We start from the raw sequence: 22,061 nt of genomic DNA on the forward strand, positions 1-22,061 counted from the left end.
AGAGACGGGGAGATCCGAAATAAAATCCATAGAGATATGTGTCCAGGGCCTCTTCGGGACTGGCAAGGGCAAAAGCAACCCACTGGCACGAGAACAGCAGGGCTTAGCCCGAGCACAAATCCCACAGGACTGCACAAACGAACGCACATCCTGTGACAGAGACGGCCACCAAAAGGATCTAGCCACCAAATCTCTGGTACCAAAGATTCCAGGATGACCAGCCAACACCGAACAATGAACCTCAGAGATAACTCTACTCGTCCATTTATCAGGAACAAACAGTTTCTCCGCTGGGCAATGGTCAGGTCTATTAGCCTGAAATTTTTGCGGCACCCGCTGCAAATCAGGGGAGATGGCAGACAAAATTACCCCCTCCTTGAGAATACCCGCCGGCTCAGGCAAACCCGGAGAGTCGGGCACAAAACTCCTAGACAGGGCATCCACCTTCACATTTTTAGCGCACGGAAGGTACGAAACCACAAAGTCAAAACGGGAGAAAAACAGCGACCAACGAGCCTGTCTAGGATTCAACCGTTTGGCAGACTCGAGATAAGTCAAGTTCTTGTGATCAGTCAAGACCACCACGCGATGCTTAGCTCCTTCAAGCCAATGACGCCACTCTTCGAATGCCCACTTCATGGCCAGCAACTCTCGATTGCCAACATCATAATGACGCTCAGCAGGCGAAAACTTCCTGGAAAAGAAGGCGCATGGTTTCATCACCGAGCCATCAGAACTTCTTTGCGACAAAACAGCCCCTGCTCCAATCTCAGAAGCATCAACCTCGACCTGGAACGGGAGCGAAACATCTGGTTGGCACAACACAGGGGTAGAAGAAAAATGACGCTTCAACTCTTGAAAAGCTTCCACAGCAGCAGAAGACCAATTGACCACATCAGCACCCTTCTTGGTTAAATCAGTCAATGGTTTAGCAATACTAGAAAAATTATTGATGAAGCGACGATAAAAATTAGCAAAGCCCAGGAACTTTTGCAGACTCTTCAGAGATGTCGGCTGAGTCCAATCATAAATGGCCTGAACTTTAACAGGGTCCATCTCGATAGTAGAAGGGGAAAAAATGAAACCCAAAAATGAAACCTTCTGAACACCAAAGAGACACTTTGACCCCTTCACAAACAAAGAATTCGCACGCAGGACCTGGAACACCATTCTGACCTGCTTCACGTGAGACTCCCAATCATCCGAGAAGACCAAAATATCATCCAAGTATACAATCAGGAATTTATCCAGGGGACTTCCGGGAGGCGGAGCCTGACGATGGCCGCTTTTTGAAAGAGCTCCTGAGCCATAGGCGTTTTATAATATCTTAAACGCCGCAATATTAAACCACAGGCCAGGATAAGGTCCGGACAACGATCGGGATTACAGATCCAGCTCTCCGGTCGCCTCGGAGTCACCAGACGCAGGCAGCGTCGCAGACAGTGACACTCATAGCAGAGAGCCAGAAGCAGGAGTCGGTGGGGGAAGGGTGAGTCACGCATCACCCAAAGGATCATAAAAGCTTACCAAACAGTAGCTGGACGTGGGTAAGCGGCGTCGGAGGGAAGCGGCAGAATCCTCTGTCCACCTGATGGTAAGAGAGGTGAAGGAGGTGAAGAAGACGGCATAAGACCGGCGCCATCTTGCAGACTCACGTGCACAGCCTCTGTGCATTCTTCCCAGACTGATATCGCAGCACCACAGCCCTGTGCCAGCACAAGCACTGTTGAATACTGTCAGGCAACAGCAGGAGGTGGGAGACAGAGCGGAGGGAGGCAAAGGAAGGTGAACGGAGAAAGTAGGGGACAGCAAAGACCTCTGGCTGTGGGCGGTGGGTACAGAGGGGGAAGTAGGAGAGACTTGGTGCCATCTTGCCTGTAAAAAGCGCGCTCAGCAGTCACCAGACACAGGCAGCACCTCTAACAACTTTCATCTCGGGGCTTGCAGCAGCAGCTGAAGGAAAGGGAGCCCATGAGTTTTTAAACTTAAAGGAGAAGAATTATATATACCTTCGGTGCTGTTGTTTTTCTTTGAGCGACAGTTAAAAAAAAAAAAAAGTGGGCGCAATACCTGTTCCACACTGCGGAGGGCAGCAGACACTGAATCAGAATATACTTACAACATGACAACATAATCTGATACTGATGTGATTAACAATATAAACGACATCACTGCCTTCTGTGCACAATATTACGAGCATCTGATTTATTATGGATAAATATGTGGGCAAAAATGCCAAGGCTGGCAGAAATGTTACACGTAACCAAACAAATACCTCTCCTACATCAAAAACTCCTGAAGCAAATAGCGATAATCCGCAATCTATTGCAAACGCTATCATAGACCGTTTAATGCCTGAAATTGATAACCGATTGGCAGCTTTTCAAACCTCCTTGGACGTGATTGTTTCACAAGTTAATGCCCAAGCATCACGTATTGAAGAAGCTGAACAGAGAATATCAGACTTAGAGGACTCTACCAAGGCTCTTAAGGAAAAACTAGACAATAAAGAGAAAGATATCTCTGGCCTCATAGATAAGGTAGATGACCTTGAAAACAGGTCTCGCCGCAACAACTTAAGAATTATCGGTCTCCCAGAATCGATCCCCCCTTCAGAGTTGGTTAAGGTAGCATCGGAATGGCTACCAAAGTCACTGGGCATTTTACCTACGTCGGGAGCGATGGCCATTGAAAGAGCCCATAGGTTGGGACCCCCAAGGGGAGGAGAAGGGGTTAGACCACGTCCGGTCATCTTTAGAGTCCTTGACTTTCAGGACAAAACACGTATACTGTCAGCTTACAGAAAGAAGCAATCCCTATTCTATGATGGCAGCAAAATTCTCCTCTTTCAGGATTACTCGGCCGCCTTGGCAGCTAGACGCAGGGCCTTCAATCCAGTCTGCAAAATATTGGTAGACAAAAACATCCGTTTCGGGTTGCAGTACCCTACGATTCTGCGGTTCAGTATGTCAGGAAAAAACTGGTCCTTTGACGATCCAGTAAAGGCCTTGAAATTTCTTCAAAAGGATCCTCAGCCACAATCGAACCCTGATAATACCTGATTTACAGATGCTGGTTTAGATCATTTGTCTTTGGTGATGTCGTCGTTTATGACTTTGTTTATTTACCCTTTTGGGACATGTTTATTCTCTACGCTTTGCTCACTCTGCTTTTGAGCATAGCAGTTTCAGGTTTAAAGCTTAAATTGTTAGGGATTGGGGGGGGAGGGGAGGTTCTCTGCGTGCACAAACCTAATATTTTTATTTTAAGAGCTTTCATGCCCACTCGCTGGGATGGGAGGGGGGCTCATTTACAGCTTTTGAATAAGGGTCCAATGTTTAACAGTATGGGTGTGGGATGATGACAGATCAGGTCAATATTGAGAACCCCATGATTCGCTCTCTACAATGGTGCTCGTGGAATGTCAATGGGTTAAATACACCGATTAAGAGGAAAAAGGTACTGAATTTTTTACAAAAGAAAAATTTCCATATTATTTTCCTACAGGAAACACACTGGAAAAAGGACAATCATCCGTCCTTGTTCAGTAGGAAATATACTCTATGTGCCGAGGCCTCATACTCTAAAAAGCAGCGGGGAGTAGCCATACTAATCCACAAATGCCTTAACTATGAAATCCTGGATGTGTTGGAAGACCCACAGGGAAGGTTTCTTTTGGTTAGAATTGTAATAGAGGGTATGAGTTTTAGCTTGGTTAACATCTACGCCCCTAATGTTCCCGATCCACACTTTCATGCTAAAATATTAGAGAACATGGCAGGGTGGGATACGTCCCGAACAGTCATGGGAGGTGATTTCAATGAGGTGAGTGATGCTTTAATGGACAGATCTAAGATGAGGTCAACACAACATGCCGCACAGGGACATTGTATACAATCTCTGTCAGACCAATTGGACTTGGTAGACATCTGGAGAATACAACACCCGCTAGAGAAAGATTACTCCCATTATTCTCATGTGCATGACTCGCACGCCAGAATTGACTGTTGGCTTCTACATTCATCACTACTACCATTAGTACTGCAGACGGATATACAAAATATCCATATATCAGACCATGCTCCAGTAACATTTAAATTAAGTTTAACAAATCCAATACATCGAGAGAGAAGGTGGCGTTTCCCCTCATATTTATATCAGTCGGACGATTTTAAAAAATATCTCCAGCTTTCGTGGGAAGTTTATAAAAATGATAACCGCAGTCACTGTGATGATGCACAGCTGTTTTGGATGGCCTCTAAGGCTGTGCTGAGGGGCCAGATTATATCCTATGTCAGCCATAAAAGGAATAAATTAAGGAATTTATCCAGGTACTCTCGGAAGATGTCATGTATAAAGGACTGAAACACTGATGGAGCATTAGAAAGCCCGAATGGCATAACCAGGTACTCAAAATGGCCCTCGGGCGTATTAAATGCTGTTTTCCATTCATCGCCCTGTTTAATACGCACAAGATTATACACCCCACGAAGATCTATCTTGGTGAACCAACTAGCCCCCTTAATCCGAGCAAACAAATCAGACAGCAGCGGCAAGGGGTACTGAAATTTGACTGTGATTTTATTGAGAAGGCGGTAATCAATACAAGGTTTCAACGAACCATCCTTCTTGGCCACAAAAAAAGAACCCTGCCCCCAATGGCGACGACGAGGGGCGAATATGACCCTTCTCCAAGGATTCCTTTACGTAACTCCGCATAGCGGCGTGCTCAGGTACAGACAAATTAAACAGTCGACCTTTAGGAAACTTACTACCAGGAATCAAATTGATAGCACAATCGCAATCCCTATGCGGAGGTAGGGCACTGGACTTGGGCTCATCAAATACATCCCGGTAATCTGACAAGAACTCTGGGACCTCAGAAGGGGTGAATGATGAAATAGACAGAAATGGAACATTACCATGTACCCCCTGACAACGCCAGCTGGACACAGACATTGATTTCCAATCTAATACTGGGTTATGGACTTGTAGCCATGGCAACCCCAAGACGACCACATCATGCAGATTCTGCAACACCAAAAAGCGAATATCCTCCTGATGCGCAGGAGCCATGCACATGGTCAGTTGGGTCCAATACTGAGGCTTATTCTTGGCCAAAGGCGTAGCATCAATTCCTCTCAATGGAATAGGATACTGCAAGGGCTCCAAGAAAAACCCACAGTGCCTAGCAAACTCCAAGTCCATCAAATTCAGGGCAGCGCCTGAATCCACAAATGCCATGACAGAAAAGGAAGACAAAGAGCAGATCAAAGTAACGGACAAAAGAAATTTCGACTGTACCGTACCAATGGTGGCAGACCTAGCGAAACGCTTAATGCGCTTAGGACAATCAGAGATAGCATGAGTGGAATCACCACAGTAAAAACACAGCCCATTCCGTCGTCTGTGTTCTTGCCGTTCAGCTCTGGTCAAAGTCCTATTACATTGCATAGGCTCAGGTTTATGCTCAGGTAATACCGCCAAATGGTGCACAGTTTTACGCTCACGCAAGCGTCGATCGATCTGAATGGCCAAAGACATAGACTCATTCAGACCAGCAGGCATAGGAAATCCCACCATGACATCCTTAAGGGCTTCAGAGAGGCCCTTTCTGAAAATTGCTGCCAGAGCACATTCATTCCATTGAGTGAGCACAGACCACTTCCTAAATTTCTGACAATATATCTTTACCTCATCCTGACCCTGACACAGAGCCAGCAAGATTTTCTCTGCCTGATCCACTGAATTAGGTTCATCATAAAGCAACCCGAGCGCCAGAAAAAACGCATCAATATCACATAATGCAGGATCTCCTGGCGCAAGGGAAAATGCCCAGTCTTGAGGGTCACCACGTAATAAAGAAATAATGATCTTTACTTGTTGAACTGGGTCACCAGAGGAACGGGGTTTCAAAGCCAGAAATAGTTTACAATTATTTTTGAAATTCAGAAACTTTATCTCCAGAAAATAACTCAGGAATAGGAATTTTAGGTTCTAACATAGGATTCTGAACCACTAAATCTTGAATGTTCTGTACACTTATAGCGAGATTATCCATCAAAGAGGACAGACCTTGAATGTCCATGTCTACACCTGTGTTCTGAACCACCCTGACGTAAAGGGGAAAAGAAAGACAAAACACAGTGCAAAGAAAAAAAATGGTCTCAGAACTTTTCTTTTCCCTCTATTGAGAAGCATTAGTACTTTGGGCCTCCAGTACTGTTATGAACAGGTGATTCAGAACCCCAATGGACCTGGTGGTTACGAGCACAGAAAATGACCTGATAGTTGCTAATCACATAGGACGAGCTCTGAGACGTGGGAACTCTGCTGACCGCAATCCCTAATCCTATCACACCACACCAGAGGTAGCCGTGGATTGCTCCTAACGCTCCCTATGCAACTCGGCACAGCCTGAGAAACTAGCTAGCCCTGAAGATAGAAAAATAAGCCTACCTTGCCTCAGAGAAATTCCCCAAAGGAAAAGGCAGCCCCCCACATACAATGACTGTGAGCAAAGATGAAAACACAAACACAGAGATGAAATAGATTTCAGCAAAGTGAGGCCCGACTTACTAAACAGACCGAGGATAGGAAAGATAGCTTTGCGGTCAGCACAAAAACCTACAAACAATCACGCAGAGGGCGCAAAAAGACCCTCCGCACCGACTAACGGTACGGAGGTGCTTCCTCTGCGTCCCAGAGCTTCCAGCAAGCAAGACAAACCAATATAGCAAGCTGGACAGAAAAAATAGCAAACAAAAGTAACACAAGCAGAACTTAGCTTATGCAGGGCAGACAGGCCACAAGAACGATCCAGGAGAGAGCAAAACCAATACTGGAACATTGACTGGAGGCCAGGAACAAAGAACTAGGTGGAGTTAAATAGAGCAGCACCTAACGACTTAACCTCGTCACCTGAGGAAGGAAACTCAGAAGCCGCAGCCCCACTCACATCCACCAGAGGAAGCTCATAGACAGAACCAGCCGAAGTACCGCTCATGACCACAGGAGGGAGCTTGACCACAGAATTCACAACAGCCAGCAATGCAGGGACTATTCAGCTTGAAAAGAATTACTGAAAACGGACTAGTGTCGATGAGTTAATGCCTCACCAGATTCACGCTGGCTGAGCATACAGCAAGGTACTGTATTTTACTGTACTTTTACTGTATTTAAGTTAATTTTACTGAAATATGTGCAGTTCCATAAAAGAATAAAATTACTGAATTAACTAAATAAAGAGCTAAAAGTTATGAGCGCAGTTTTAAAATATCAGTGGACCTGTCAGATTCCCTTTAAAAGGAATCTGTCAGTAGAAGTACGATCAATCCTCCTAAGCCGTTTAATTGGACATGTAGGTCATAGGACAATTAATAAAATGAGACCTTGATATCTGTAATCCGATGTCTTATTCCAGAGAAATCCAAGCATTTTGTAAATGTAAATGAGCTGTTTAGGGCTATGGGCCAGACACAGATCTGCATGAGAGTCTGCCTCCAGGGAATATTTTTAATAAAAGGTGGCAATACCAGTGTGAGACAAGTAATTAACACAGAACAGGAGAGTTGAAGTTTGTCTCATCACAAACCTATTTGCTGCAGCTCTCACAACTCTGCTGCATTGCAACCCTGACTATCTGAGAGATGGAAGCTGAAGCTGAGAGGAATCGGCAGATGAGTCAGGTATAATCTCACACAGCTCTGCAGTGAGATTAGGAGCAGAGAGCGGCCATTACACATCACACTGGTAACTCCCGTTTCATGTAAAACAACCTCTGGAGGCAGATTCTCAAGCAGATCTATATCTGGCCAATAGTCCTGAACTGCTCATTTATCGATTAGAAAAACATGGATTTCTGTGGAATAAGACATTGGATCGCAAATATCAAGGAATCATTTTATTGAGCTTCCTATTACCTAAAAGCCCACATAGACGGCTTAGGAGGCTGATCGTACAGAATTGGACAGATTCCCTTTAAGTATGTTATCAGCAAAAAGCCTTGACCTTTCTGCAGCAAACTGTTAGTTAATGCCTTCATTGCAGTATAGTAACTGACGTCATGATGACATCTCATCACATTATCATGATTGCTAACACAATGGCACTCTCTTCCGTCAATATCCTAGTATAGGAATGATATCACAGTGTTTATTGTAGTGAATAAACTCTTTCAAAATAAATTATCAACTACCCACTGGATACATGATAATTGTTAGATCAGTCTGGGCTCCACCACTGGGACACCCACTGACGGCCTTGTATTTCATTCTCCCATGGACACAATTCAGGAGGAGATTACCAAATAGTGAACATAGTAAACAAATCCATACGCATTGGATGATAATCATCCAAACATACCATTTTCGGTGGGAAAGGCCAACCATTTCATTTGTATGATGACCTCACGACTCTCTTCCAACAGATGATGGCAGGGTGAAATAGATTGGCGCATTGGAATTTCAACACTCAATTCTTTTGTCAGACTCCCCCATACGTCCTCTTCCTGTGTATGGGGGAGTTTGACAGATATTTGTCGGCTGACTAAACATCCAGCTGATGTTATGATCCAGTTCTGAGTTTGTGTTCAGCTGTCTTATCTCTGGACTGGTCATGTGGGAGTTAATCTCCTCTGCTTCACTTTGAAGCTGGCTGAGCTATTTAAGTCCTCTGCAGCCTGTGGGCCAGTGTCAGCTATAGTTCATGCTGCACAGTTTGAGCACCTTACCTGGATACTTGTACTAGAGTTCCTTTTGCCTCTGACTGCCTGCACCCGTTTATGACTTGTTCTGACCTCTGGCTTGTACCCCGACTCTGTCTTACGTCTCACGTTTTGGTTACCACGTTCCCGGTAGGCTCTGACTTCTTGCTTGTCCCCGACTATTCTCTGCGCGCCCCTTCTGTACTGCGCTGCTATCTCCGTGTATGACCTTGGCTTGTCTGACGTCTCTTACATTACCTGTGACACCTGTGTTGTTGTTCAGTGTTGCTGCGCTGTGTGTACAACCTGTTTTCCTTAACCAGCACCCCCTGGTGGAGGTTGCTCTCTACTGCACTGCAGCAGAACATAAGACTGAAGAACAGATCTTACTCTTATACCTCAGCGGTGTAGCTAGAGAGGCAGCAATTACACCTAGATCTTACTCCACACCTGAGCGGTGTAGCTAGAGAGGCAGCAATTACACCTAGATCTTACTCCACACCTGAGCAGTGTAGCTAGGGAGGCAGCAATTACATCTGGATCTTACTCCACACCTGAGTGGTGTAGCTAGAGACGCAGCAATTACACCTGGATCTTACTCTACATCTGAGCGGTGTAGCTAGAGAGACAGCAATTACACCTGGATCTTACTCCACACCTGAGTGGTGTAGCTAGAGACGCAGCAATTACACCTGGATCTTACTCTACATCTGAGCGGTGTAGCTAGAGAGGCAGCAATTACACCTGGATCTTACTCCACACCTGAGCGGTGTAGCTAGAGAGACAGCAATTACATCTGGATCTTACTCCACACCTGAGCGGTGTAGCTAGAGAGGCAGCAATTACACCTGGATCTTACTCCACACCTGAGCGGTGTAGCTAGAGAGACAGCAATTACATCTGGATCTTACTCCACACCTGAGCGGTGTAGCTAGAGAGGCAGCAATTACACCTGGATCTTACTCCACACCTGAGCGGTGTAGCTAGAGAGACAGCAATTACATCTGGATCTTACTCCACACCTGAGCGGTGTAGCTAGAGAGACAGCAATTACATCTGGATCTTACTCCACACCTGAGCGGTGTAGCTAGAGAGGCAGCAATTACACCTGGATCTTACTCCACACCTGAGCGGTGTAGCTAGAGAGGCAGCAATTACACCTGGATCTTACTCCACACCTGAGCGGTGTAGCTAGAGAGACAGCAATTACATCTGGATCTTACTCCACACCTGAGCGGTGTAGCTAGAGAGGCAGCAATTACATCTGGATCTTACTCCACACCTGAGCGGTGTAGCTAGAGAGGCAGCAATTACACCTGGATCTTACTCCACACCTGAGCGGTGTAGCTAGAGAGGCAGCAATTACATCTGGATCTTACTCCACACCTGAGCGGTGTAGCTAGAGAGACAGCAATTACATCTGGATCTGATTCTACATCTGAGCGGTGTAGCTAGAGAGGAAGCAATTACACCTGGATCTTACTCCACACCTGAGCGGTGTAGCTAGAGAGGCAGCAATTACACCTGGATCTGACTCTACAGCTGAGCGGTATAGCTAGAGAGACAGCAATTACTCCTGGATCTTACTCCACACCTGAGCAGAATGGCTAGAAAGGCAGCAATAACACCTGGATCTTACTCCACACCTGAGCGGTGTAGCTAGAGAGACAGCAATTACATCTGGATCTTACTCCACACCTGAGCGGTATAGCTAGAGACAGCAATTACATCTGGATCTTACTCCACACCTGAGCAGAATGGCTAGAGAGGCAGCAATTACACCTGGATCTGACTCTACATCTGAGCAGTGTAGCTAGAGAGGCAGCAATTACAACTGGATCCCATAATCCGCACCGCAGTCATTTTCTGTATAGTCTTATAAAAAGTGCTCTTTTTAGAGACAATTCTCCAATTATTCCAGGAGTAAAGAAAACCACACAACTTTAATTACCATCATCTGCCAGTTTAGTGTACAGCATTACCGAATATGTTGGTGCTATATCAGTAATGAGATAAATAGGCAGTGTGACATTGGTGTACACTCACTTTCAACCCAAATGTCAGGCTTTGTAACACAAATTGTCTTCCAGAATTGAACCAGAAGGGAACTGAAGGCAACTGGCCAGTCACTGTAAACAATGTTTCTGTTTGTTTTCACTTTCATCCCTATAATTCTTCACTTTCTGCAAACTCCCCTAATCCCTACTCCTAGTAAAGAACTGTTCATCTTTTCTTCAATCCTCCCCATCCACCTCACCTCCTCCTCAAAACTGTTCCTTAACATACAATCCTCTGTCTCCAAACACAGACAGCCCCTTCATGCCCTCTTCTGCTCAATAGTTACATAGTTACATAGTAATTAAGGTTGAAGGAAGACTATAAGTCCATCTAGTTCAACCCTTAGCCTAACCTAACATGCCTTAACATGTTGATCCAGAGGAAGGCAAAAAAAAACATGCTCCCACCTGCTAACACTTTCTCTGCTCCTTCTCACTGCTGGTGATATCTCTCCAAATCCTGGTCCTCCTCACCACATTCCCACAGTCATTTCTACCTTCCATTCACGCTCTATCACAACCTTCCGTAACCTCTCTAACCTTATACCCATTCACCCAGCCCCCGCTGCCCCAGTCCCACTAACAGGAGCTTTGGAACGCTTGCTCTGTCTGCAACAAGTTTTCCTACATCTTTGATCTTTTTGTTACTACCAAACTTTCCTTCCTCGCCATCACGGAAACCTGGCTCATCCCTTCTGACACAGCCTCTCCTGCTGCACTTTCGTATGGTGGCTTCCACCTTTCTCACACACCCCTGCCCCAGCAGCAAACATGGCGGAGGAGTTGGCTTTCTCCTGTCAGATACCTGCTCCTTCACCCCAATCACACTGCCAACATCTGTTACCCTCCCTTCCTTTGAGGTGCACTCTGTGCGCATCTACTCCCCCTCTAACCTCCAACTGGCTGTCATCTAACGCCCCCCAGGGCCAGCTACCACCTTCTTTGACCACTTCACCACCTGGCTACTTCATTTCCTTTCCGCGGACATCCCTACTATCATCATGGGCGACTTCAACATCCCTATTGACACTTCCCTCTTAGCTGCCACTAAACTTCTATCTCTCACTTCCTCCTTCAGCCTCACTCAATGGTCTTCTACAGCCACCCACAAAGATGGCCACACACTGGACCTCATCTTCACCCGCCTCTGCTCCCTATCTAACCTCTCTAACTCACCTCTTCCTCTCTCTGACCACAACCTTCTCACATTCTCTTCCCTCTGCACTCCTTGTCTACAATCCCCACCCCACAAACTTTCACACCCTCGCAGAGATCTTAAACATCTTGACCTACACTCATTCTCTAAATCCCTCCTCCCTCTCACAGATATAAGTTCCTTACACAATGTGGATGACGCTGCCGCTCTATATAACACCACAATAGCTGCAGCTTTGGAATCTGCTGCCCCACTTACACATACCAAAGCTCGCAAAATCAACAGACAGCCCAGGCACACCAGCCTGACCAAAGAACTTAGGCGAGCTTCCAGGGCTGCTAAGCGCAGATGGAAAGGATCCCACTCCAACGAGCACTTCATCGCATTCAAACAGTCCCTCACTACTTTCAAGACCACACTCGCCACAGCTAAACAAACCTACTTCTCATCTCTCATATCCTCCCTGTCTCACAACCCTAAGCAGTTATTCAACACCTTCAATTCTCTCCTCCGTCCCCCAGCACCTCCTCCCTCCCCACTCATCTCAGCTGAAAACTTTGCCTCATTTTTCAATCAGAAGATTGATAACATCAGAGACAGTTTTGGTCAACAACCCACAGAGCCCTTCCTCCCGACTTCCAAGCCCTCCACCTCCAAAACAAACTTCTCCACCATTACAGAGGATCGACTCTCCACTCTACTCTCAAGATCACATCTCACCACCTGTGCACTTGACCCGATCCCATCCCACTTCATCCCAAACCTCACCACAGTCTTCATCCCAACCCTAACCCATCTCTTCAACCTATCACTAACGACTGGTGTTTTCCCCTCAAGCTTTAAACATGCCTCCATCACACCTATCCTCAAAAAGCCCTCTCTTGACCCATCCTCTGTATCTAGCTATCGCCCTATATCACTTCTCCCCTATGCCTCCAAGCTACTGGAACAACACGACTACCTTGAACTGTCTTCCCATCTCTCTTCTTGCTCCCTCTTCGACCGCTTACAATCTGGCTTCCGGTCACACCACTTTACTGAAACTGCCCTAACTAAGGTCACCAATGACCTCTTAACCGCCAATAGCAAGCGACACTACTCTGTCCTCCTCCTCCTGGACCTGTCAGCTGCCTTTGACACAGTGGACCATTCCCTATTATTACAGACCCTCTCATCCCTTGGCATCACAGACTTGGCCCTATCCTGGATCTCATCATACCTAACAGACCGGACATTCAGCGTCTCCCACTCACACACCACCTCCTCACCTCGCCCCCTATCTGTCGGAGTCCCACAAGGTTCAGTCCTAGGGCTCCTGCTCTTCTCCATTTACACCTTTGGCCTGGAACAGCTCATAGAATCTCATGGCTTTCAGTATCACCTCTACGCTGACGACACACAGATCTACATCTCTGGACCAGATATCACCTCCCTACTAACCAGAATCCCTCAATGTCTATCCGCCATTTCATCCTTCTTCTCCGCTAGATTTCTAAAACTTAACATGGACAAAACAGAATTCATCTTTCCACATCTCACGTGAACCCCCCCCCAACCAGCCTACCCATTACAGTAAATGGCTGCCCACTCTCCCCAGTCCCACAAGCTCGCTGCCTCGGGGTAATCATTGACGCTGATCTCTCCTTCAAACCACATATCCAAGCCCTTTCCACTTCCTGCCGACTTCAACTTAAAAATATTTCACGAATCCGTTCATTCCTCAACCAAGAATCTGCAAAAACCCTATTCCACGCCCTCATCATCTCTCGCCTTGACCTCCTGCTCTGTGGCCTCCCCTCGAACACTCTTGCACCCCTCCAATCTATTCTAAACTCTGCTGCCCGACTAATCCACCTGTCCCCCCGCTATTCCCCTGCTTCTCCCCTCTGTCAATCCCTTCACTGGCTCCCCATTGCCCAGAGACTCCAGTACAAAACCCTAACCTTGATGTACAAAGCCATCCACAACCTGTCTCCTCCATACATCTGTAACCTTGTCTCCCGATACTTGCCTACCCGCAACCTCCGATCCTCACAAGATCTCCTTCTCTACTCCCCTCTTATCTCCTCTTCCCACAATCGTATACAAGATTTCTCTCGTGCATCCCCCCTACTCTGGAACCCTCTACAACACATCAGACTCTCACCTACCATCGAAACCTTCAACAAGAACCTGAAGACCTAACTCTTCCGACAAGCCCATAACCTGCAGTAACCACCGATCGACCAAACCGCTGCATGACCATCTCTACCCTCGCCTACTGTATTCTCACCCACCCCTTGTAGATTGTGAGCCTTCGCGGGCAGCGTCCTCTCTCCTCCTGTACCAGTTATGACTTGTATTGTTCAAGATTATTGTACTTGTTTTTATTATGTATACCCCTCCTCACATGTAAAGCGCCATGGAATAAATGGCGATATAACAATAAATAATAATAATAACTCATATAACTCATGTCTTATGGTATCATTTTGAAGTCACAGACATGATAATGACATGAGATACCTGCGACACAATTTGTGGTGTGACCCAGCTTAGGTTTTTTCTAGCATAGATTAAAATGTAACCTCACCCAAAGTTTCCGGCCTGGCGTTGCTGACAAGCGCTCTTCACTACCGCATCAAAATGAGTTTTATACTGGAGGCAAGACTCTGCTGTGTAACACTGAAAGGGAGAAAGCGTGGAGAATCTGGTGAGAACACATTCCCTGAGATTTCGACAATAGAGCCGGTATGGTGTGCAGGCAATGGTTAAGGACGCTGCGGCAAGGGAGACGAAAAGCGGCACATCAGCCTCCTGCAAGGTCAGTCCCCCTAATACAGACCGAAACCTAGGATGTTTAAAGGGGTTTCCTGCTTCCGTAAAACTTAAAGGGCTTTCCCATAAAGTACACTCTAATCAATGGAGCTTGTAATAAATAAGTGTCACAATTGGATGTGTTAAATACAATGTCCCTGTGCTGAGATAATCTTATACATGTGCCCCTGCTGTGTACTGTGTAATGGCCGTGTCTGACTGTACAGGAACATTGTCTGATGATAGCACAGCTCCTGGGCAGGGAAGAAAAAGAGTATACAGATATTACAGTACGGGATCACGAGTGAGTCTTTCTGTGAGGTGAAACATTTCCCTGCCTGTTTAGAAACTTGTTTTACCTCACAGAAAGATCAGGTGCCTGGTGGCTGGACAGTCATCTCTTCTGGAAGTGGCAGAGCTGGAGCGGAGTGAGGAATCTGGGGCAAAGTGTGACTTCTTTTGCTTTTAGAAGCATTACTCCTCACTATATAGGAGCTCGGGTCAGGAGAGCCGTGGCTAGACTGGGCATTATACGGAAATCTGACTGCACCCCCATAGGTTGTCTCACTGTCATTCTTCAGGCGCACTGCTCCCCAACCTCCTGCTTGATTAACAATTTGCCGTGCTGTCTCAGATGCTCCTTTTCGAGGCAGCTTTGCCTGCGGAGCGCTGGAGGGAATCTGTATTCAAGTTTTTGCTATGTAATCTGAGCTCAGCGTGTGATAGGGGTTAAAACACTGAACTCAATGATGTGTCGCATGTCTGGCTGTGTGCTGTTGCTTATTCAGACTGAAGGTTTAAATAGTTAGTGATTAACATTGCTGTGACTAGCTGGTGTGTGTATGCTAGCCCGCCTTCGCACCCTCCTATGATAAGCAGCTCACTGTATATAGAGAGCCTGGTGTGGGCGGGGCTACTGTGATGTGGGCGGGGTTAGCTCTGCTGCATTGTTAAATCTAAAGGCTCTGATTCTGTCACAAATGCTGCACCCAGTTACATCACTGGATTCAGGGTCTCTTTTCCTACATTATGCTGCTGTCAGAGGAGGTAACAAAAACCTGCTGACAGATTCACTTTAATATGGCTGGATCAGTGAACTAAAAGTGCTAAAGAGACCCGCCAGCTTCAGAGCAGTGCTTACAAGCTCTATAGGAAAGCACTGCACATGTTCGGCCACCTCTAACACCCTGCAGCAGTAGACGGTAACCTAGGCAACCAGCTGTAAACAATAGCATAAAATCTGTCTCTGGTGTAGAGAATTGTAAAGCACCAGCAGTGCAGATGAGAATAATGGAAAGAGGAGCAGTAACCTTCTGACTCAGGCACTCTGGGTACAGCAGCCTGCACTCTGCACCGCACACAGGGTGACGATCGCTGAGCACAGGACACACAGGGTGACGATCGCTGAGCACAGTGCACACAGGGTGACGATCGCTGAGCACAGGACACACAGGGTGACGATCGCTGAGCACAGTGCACACAGGGTGACGATCGCTGAGCACAGTGCACACAGGGTGACGATCGCTGAGCACAGGACACACAGGGTGACGATCGCTGAGCACAGGACACACAGGGTGACGATCGCTGAGCACAGTGCACACAGGGTGACGATCGCTGAGCACAGGACACACAGGGTGACGATCGCTGAGCACAGTGCACACAGGGTGACGATCGCTGAGCACAGTGCACACAGGGTGACGATCGCTGAGCACAGTGCACACAGGGTGACGATCGCTGAGCACAGGACACACAGGGTGACGATCGCTGAGCACAGTGCACACAGGGTGACGATCGCTGAGCACAGGACACACAGGGTGACGATCGCTGAGCACAGTGCACACAGGGTGACGATCGCTGAGCACAGTGCACACAGGGTGACGATCGCTGAGCACAGTGCACACAGGGTGACGATCGCTGAGCACAGGACACACAGGGTGACGATCGCTGAGCACAGGACACACAGGGTGACGATCGCTGAGCACAGTGCACACAGGGTGACGATCGCTGAGCACAGGACACACAGGGTGACGATCGCTGAGCACAGGACACACAGGGTGACGATCGCTGAGCACAGGACACACAGGGTGACGATCGCTGAGCACAGGACACACAGGGTGACGATCGCTGAGCACAGGACACACAGGGTGACGATCGCTGAGCACAGTGCACACAGGGTGACGATCGCTGAGCACAGTGCACACAGGGTGACGATCGCTGAGCACAGTGCACACAGGGTGACGATCGCTGAGCACAGGACACACAGGGTGACGATCGCTGAGCACAGGACACACAGGGTGACGATCGCTGAGCACAGTGCACACAGGACACACGGGCGGACGCCGCGGTTACCTACCTTGGGCATGTAGCAGATGAGCCTGTCTCTGGGGACCGGGGACACCGGCTGGTTCTGCATGCTGGGCTGGCAGCTCCCTTCTGGCTCGGCCTCTGGGGACGCGGCGGGTTACGGTTCTGGGGTACCGGATTTGTCAGGGCAGCGTTACCAAGACAACGGCTGGCAAGCTATGGGCGTGGTGTGAAGGTAACAGACGGCGTGGGGGAGGGACAGTAGAGTCGGTTATTGGGCGGGGCTTACACACTAACTTTCTAGGACGGTTTTCCTCGGTGAGTATGACCGGACCGGCTGCCTCCTGTTTTATACACGTGCCGGTAAAAGTGCCAGACGTGTACAAGCACCGGGCGGTCCCATCACTGCGGTAATGAGAGAGGCGCATTTTCCTGTTTGCGCTTATTGCGTAGCTAGCAGAAGAGAATGCTCTACGCTTACGTAAAGTAGTATTCTACACCGCGCACGCCGCGTTCGGCCCCTGGTTGCCTGGTAACCGTAGCACGCTGTCCTGTGTCAGGCTGCGGAGTGCGGGCAGGTGCTGGGGTCGGACACAGCTGACGGGTGAGCCCCTAACAGAGAGACTCGTACCCCGCCGTGTGCCCCCTGCAGGACGGGCAGCGCAGTGTCACCCAGTAACCCCCTGCTTTTCCCCTAGGACACAGACGACTGTACAATGGCTGCTGCCAGGAGCTCCCCCTACCTGCCCCCTAACATCGACCCCACTAAAGCAGCTGTTGCCTTTGGAGACAGGGCATTACCCAAGCTAAACGAGGAGCTGAGGGAGCCCGCCCTACTCACCAGGCAGCGGGCACTGATGGCGGTGTGTGACCTGCTGCACGATCCGGAGAACGTCTACCAGGCCGTACAACTGGGTACGTCGCGAGCTCACGTCTTCTAGGAGTTATTTGGGTAAAATGTGTCTGGGAGACAAAAAAAAATCTAATTCCACACGATAAATCCCTGGGATCTCCTTATGGCCTAGAATGTGCGCCCCCAAGAGATCACCATTCGTGGTCCGCGAACACGCGTCCATGGAGATGAACGGGGCCATTAGAGGTCTGCAGTGATTGCAGTCACATAACCCCTGCAGGCAATCACTGGTCCCCATGGTGACGTTTGTATGTCTGACGGGACGGCCAAAGCCGATGATTGCTGGCAGCGGTCACGTAAGCGATAAGTGGGGCATGACCTCTGCAGAAGCAGCAGGGACCCCTCATGCACTGGAGCCGAGGGGTGCAGGCCAGGGTGAGGATTTCTGGATTTTAGTTCTTACATGCTCTATTCTTTGCCAACGCTTACAAATTGATGGAAAACCTCATTTTTGCACTTAAAGGGACACTGTCACCTGAATTTGGAGGGAACAATCTTCAGCCATGGAGGCGGGGTTTTCGGGTGTTAGATTCACCCTTTCCTTACCCGCTGGCTGCATGCTGGCTGCAATATTGGATTGAAGTTCATTCTCTGTCCTCCATAGTACACGCCTGTGCTGTGCAAGATTGCCTTGTGCAGGCATGTACTACGGAGGACAGAGAATGAACTTCAATCCAATATTGCAGCCAGCAGGTAAGGAAAGGGTGAATCAAACACCCGAAAACCCCGCCTCCATGGCTGAAGATTGTTCCCTCCAAATTCAGGTGACAGAGTCCCTTTAAATCTTTTGTTTTTGTTGTTGTCTTCTTTATATTTTTTCACAATATTTTGTCATGCATTTTAGTAATCTCTTTAGCAGACTTGAACCTGTGATTGCTACCCTGCCTTTAGAATACATTGCTATCCTGTAGTATTACAATATATTGCATAATTACTGGTCTTTTATGAAAGCCAGCCACTGGCCAGACATAGGGGCCTTCAATAGGCCTCCAGGTGCCATCACAACCCATTGGCATCCCGCAAGGGTGTTGTGGGGGGTCCGATGGACATCCAAATGCTTCCCCCGTTTCTAACCTCTTAAACCCCGCTGTCGCAATTGACTAGCTCCAATCATAGTACTCCTGAACCTGCTCTATATAGTTAGTGCATCTATCTGCCGCACCTACTTACACAGTGCATGTCGCCAAAGGTCATTGTGCTGCTGGTACTTATCAATGTGTGTCTCATTTTTCAATATAATTTACAAAAGAAGATCTTACCAAGACATTGTAGAGCTGGCGTTATAACCTCGGGGTCGGATTCTAACTTCCTTCCACCTGACAGTGTGACAGTATGCTGTGAGCTGCCATTCATGGTGTTGTAATGTGGAGGGCACAATGGCAGTGCCCACTCCATCACTCGCTGGCTTTTTCGTGCATGGCCATAGACTGTGATGACACCAGTGCTGTCATGTCACCACCTGCATGCTTCAGTCTGCGTTACCTGTCACATCACACATAATGCTATTACAGAGGCAGCTCCCCTCAAAAAATAAGTTCTTATGAGACTTTGTCAATGGAGAAATTGAAAAGGTTACAGATCTTTGTACTTTTATTGTGCAAAAGATGTTTCTCAAGTTAGAATATTAAAGGGATTGTCCTGTCTAAGAAGCAATGTCTGCAGTCACTCCAGTGTGCCGTCAGCCTCCTCCCTGAGCCTGCACCACAGCGCTCCTAGGGGCCGGGAGGACGGTAACATTTCTTCCTCTTGTAAAGTGTGGCACCCATGAGCGTGACATGCTGACAGCAATAACATATTCTTCACTTCAACCAAAGGGTGGCGTGGACCTAGTACATTGCAGTCAGTCTATGTGACTGTGCCATGATTCCCGACACTCCCGGTGTGGGTGGGTGGACACGTGCCGGCATGTATACCATTGTCATACTCATACCGGCTGCTCAATTCTCTTCTATTGAGAAAAGCTTTGAGACTAGTTGGCCCGTGACAGCAAGTGTGCAAATCGCCCTATTGCACGGGGCACACTCGGGAATCGTGACGGTGTGCGCACGGCAGACTTTGCTTTTTAGACAACAATCTTTCATTTGTTCCAGAAGTTTAATATTTTGTAACTGGGAAAATAAGCTCCGGAAAACTACGAGATGTGTGTCTTTCTAGCCCCAGTATAAAGCGTAGTTTCATCTCCCATTGAAGCCATTTTAATCCTCCTCCGTCATCCACATGGAGCCGCCATTAGCTGTCACCATTGAGCCGAGGCACAAGACATTTGTTCACAGTTCCAAGCAATCTACTTCTATAGTATAGACCCTGAACCCCAGCATTGCAGTATGGTGTGCTCGCTGTACTCGGCAGGGTCTCTCCGCGCTTCCATATATTGATTTCTATGGCTACTTTCACACTAGCGTTGGTACGGGGCTGTCACCATGTGTCGGCCCGACGTACCGACGCAAACTGCGAAAAAAATGAACAACGGGGGAGCGGATGCAGTTTTACAACGCATCCACTGCCCCATTGTAATGTCCGGGGAAGAGGGGGTGGAGTTTCGGCTGCGCATGCGCGGTCAGAAATGGCGGACACGAAGCACAAAAAAAGTTACATGCAACGTTTTTTTGTGCCGACGGTCCGCCAAAATCATGACACATCCGTCGCACGACAGATGCGACGTGTGGCCATACGTCGCAATGCATCGGCTAATGCAAGTCTATGGAAAAAAAACACATCCTGCGGGCAACTTTGCAGGATGCGTTTTTTTCTCCAAAACGACGCATTGTGACGTCTGTCACACAACGCTAGTGTAAAAGTAGCCTAAGCCAGCGCCGTCCAAATACCTTCTGATACCTATGACAGGGACTTTTTATTATGTGCTAAATAGCCTTCATACTTCTCTGCTTCCATCCACTAAACCGTTATATAGGTGGGATTTATCATTCTTATTGCACCACTGTTAGCTGCGCTTTGTGTGTTTGCATTGGTTTTCTTTTCTGGATTATTTATGATGTTGAGCGATACCGTCCGATACTTGAAAGTATCGGTATCGGATAGTATCGGCCGATACCCAAAAAGTATCGGATATCGCCGATACCGATATCCGATACCAATACAAGTCAATGGGACACCAAGTATCGGAAGGTATCCTGATGGTTCCCAGGGTCTGAAGGAGAGGAAACTCTCCTTCAGGCCCTGGGATCCATATTAATGTGTAAAATAAAGAATTAAAATAAAAATATTGATATATTCACCTCTCCGGCGGCCCCTGGACATCACCGCGGGTAACCGGCAGGCTTCTTTGTTTAAAATGCGCGCGTTTAGGACCTGAGGAATGACGTCGCAGCTTCTGATTGGTCGGCGTGGCGGTCACATGGGCGGCACGCGACCAATCAGAAGCCGCGACGTCATTCCTCAGGTCCTAAACGCGCTCATTCTAGGAATTTAGGACCTGAGGAATGACGTCGCGGCTTCTGATTGGTCGCGTGGCGGTCACATGGGTGGCACGCGACCAATCAGAAGCCGCGACGTCATTCCTCAGGTCCTAAACGCGCGCATTTTAAACAAAGAAGCCTGCCTGTTACCCGCGGTGATGTCCAGGGGCCGCCGGAGAGGTGAATATATCAATATTTTTTATTTTAATTCTTTATTTTACACCTCACTATGGATCCGATACCGATACCCGATACCACAAAAGTATTGGATCTTGGTATCGGAATTCCGATACGCAAGTATCGGCCGATACCCGATACTTGCGGTATCGGAATGCTCAACACTGTTTATGACATGTTTGCCCCAGTATTTAGCCTTTGTGCTCCTGGTCTGTCATTTTATCAACCTTTTTTAATACCTGTAAATTATTAAAGTTGAAATACCAGTCAGGCCGGGTGCACACAATCTGGAAGTGGCAGCGCTTTGGATGCGGCACATGTCCGCTGCGTCTAAAGCGCTGCTATCTATTTAACACAGGTAAATCTGCATGTGTTCTGTGAGACAGTGACCGGCGTTGTTGTGAGTGACCGGTATGTGTCGCAGACTAGGAGGTTCTCTGCACTGTAAGCCTGAAATGTTGTTCTGGGACCTGTAGTTCCATGAGCTTTGTTTAGCTTGTAAGGGGCTGGGCTTACAGTTTTGATGGGTCGTTCGTGA

The 22,061-nt window shown here is 47.8% G+C and overlaps 2 protein-coding genes across 3 annotated transcripts in view; one reads left to right on the top strand and one right to left on the bottom strand.

Annotated features, from left to right (window-relative positions):
* Positions 1-17,224, bottom strand: part of RAB36 (RAB36, member RAS oncogene family) — a 53,050-nt gene extending 35,826 nt beyond the window's left edge. For both annotated transcript variants that reach the window (XM_069757575.1, XM_069757582.1), the window contains exons 1-2: positions 17,067-17,224; positions 14,490-14,581 (exon numbers count right to left, since the gene is read on the bottom strand). In XM_069757575.1, coding sequence (XP_069613676.1) covers positions 14,490-14,581; positions 17,067-17,126 — 152 coding nt within the window. In that variant the 5' untranslated portion in view covers positions 17,127-17,224. The remainder of the gene's footprint in view (positions 1-14,489; positions 14,582-17,066) is intronic.
* A 316-nt stretch (positions 17,225-17,540) lies between these two features.
* The window catches only part of RSPH14 (radial spoke head 14 homolog), a 416,596-nt gene continuing 412,075 nt past the window's right edge, over positions 17,541-22,061 (top strand). The window contains exons 1-2 of the mRNA XM_069757622.1: positions 17,541-17,621; positions 17,716-17,932. Coding sequence (XP_069613723.1) covers positions 17,734-17,932 — 199 coding nt within the window. The 5' untranslated portion in view covers positions 17,541-17,621; positions 17,716-17,733. The remainder of the gene's footprint in view (positions 17,622-17,715; positions 17,933-22,061) is intronic.

This window comes from Ranitomeya imitator, chromosome 1 (assembly GCF_032444005.1).
Source record: "Ranitomeya imitator isolate aRanImi1 chromosome 1, aRanImi1.pri, whole genome shotgun sequence".
Taxonomy (NCBI): Eukaryota; Metazoa; Chordata; class Amphibia; order Anura; family Dendrobatidae; genus Ranitomeya; species Ranitomeya imitator.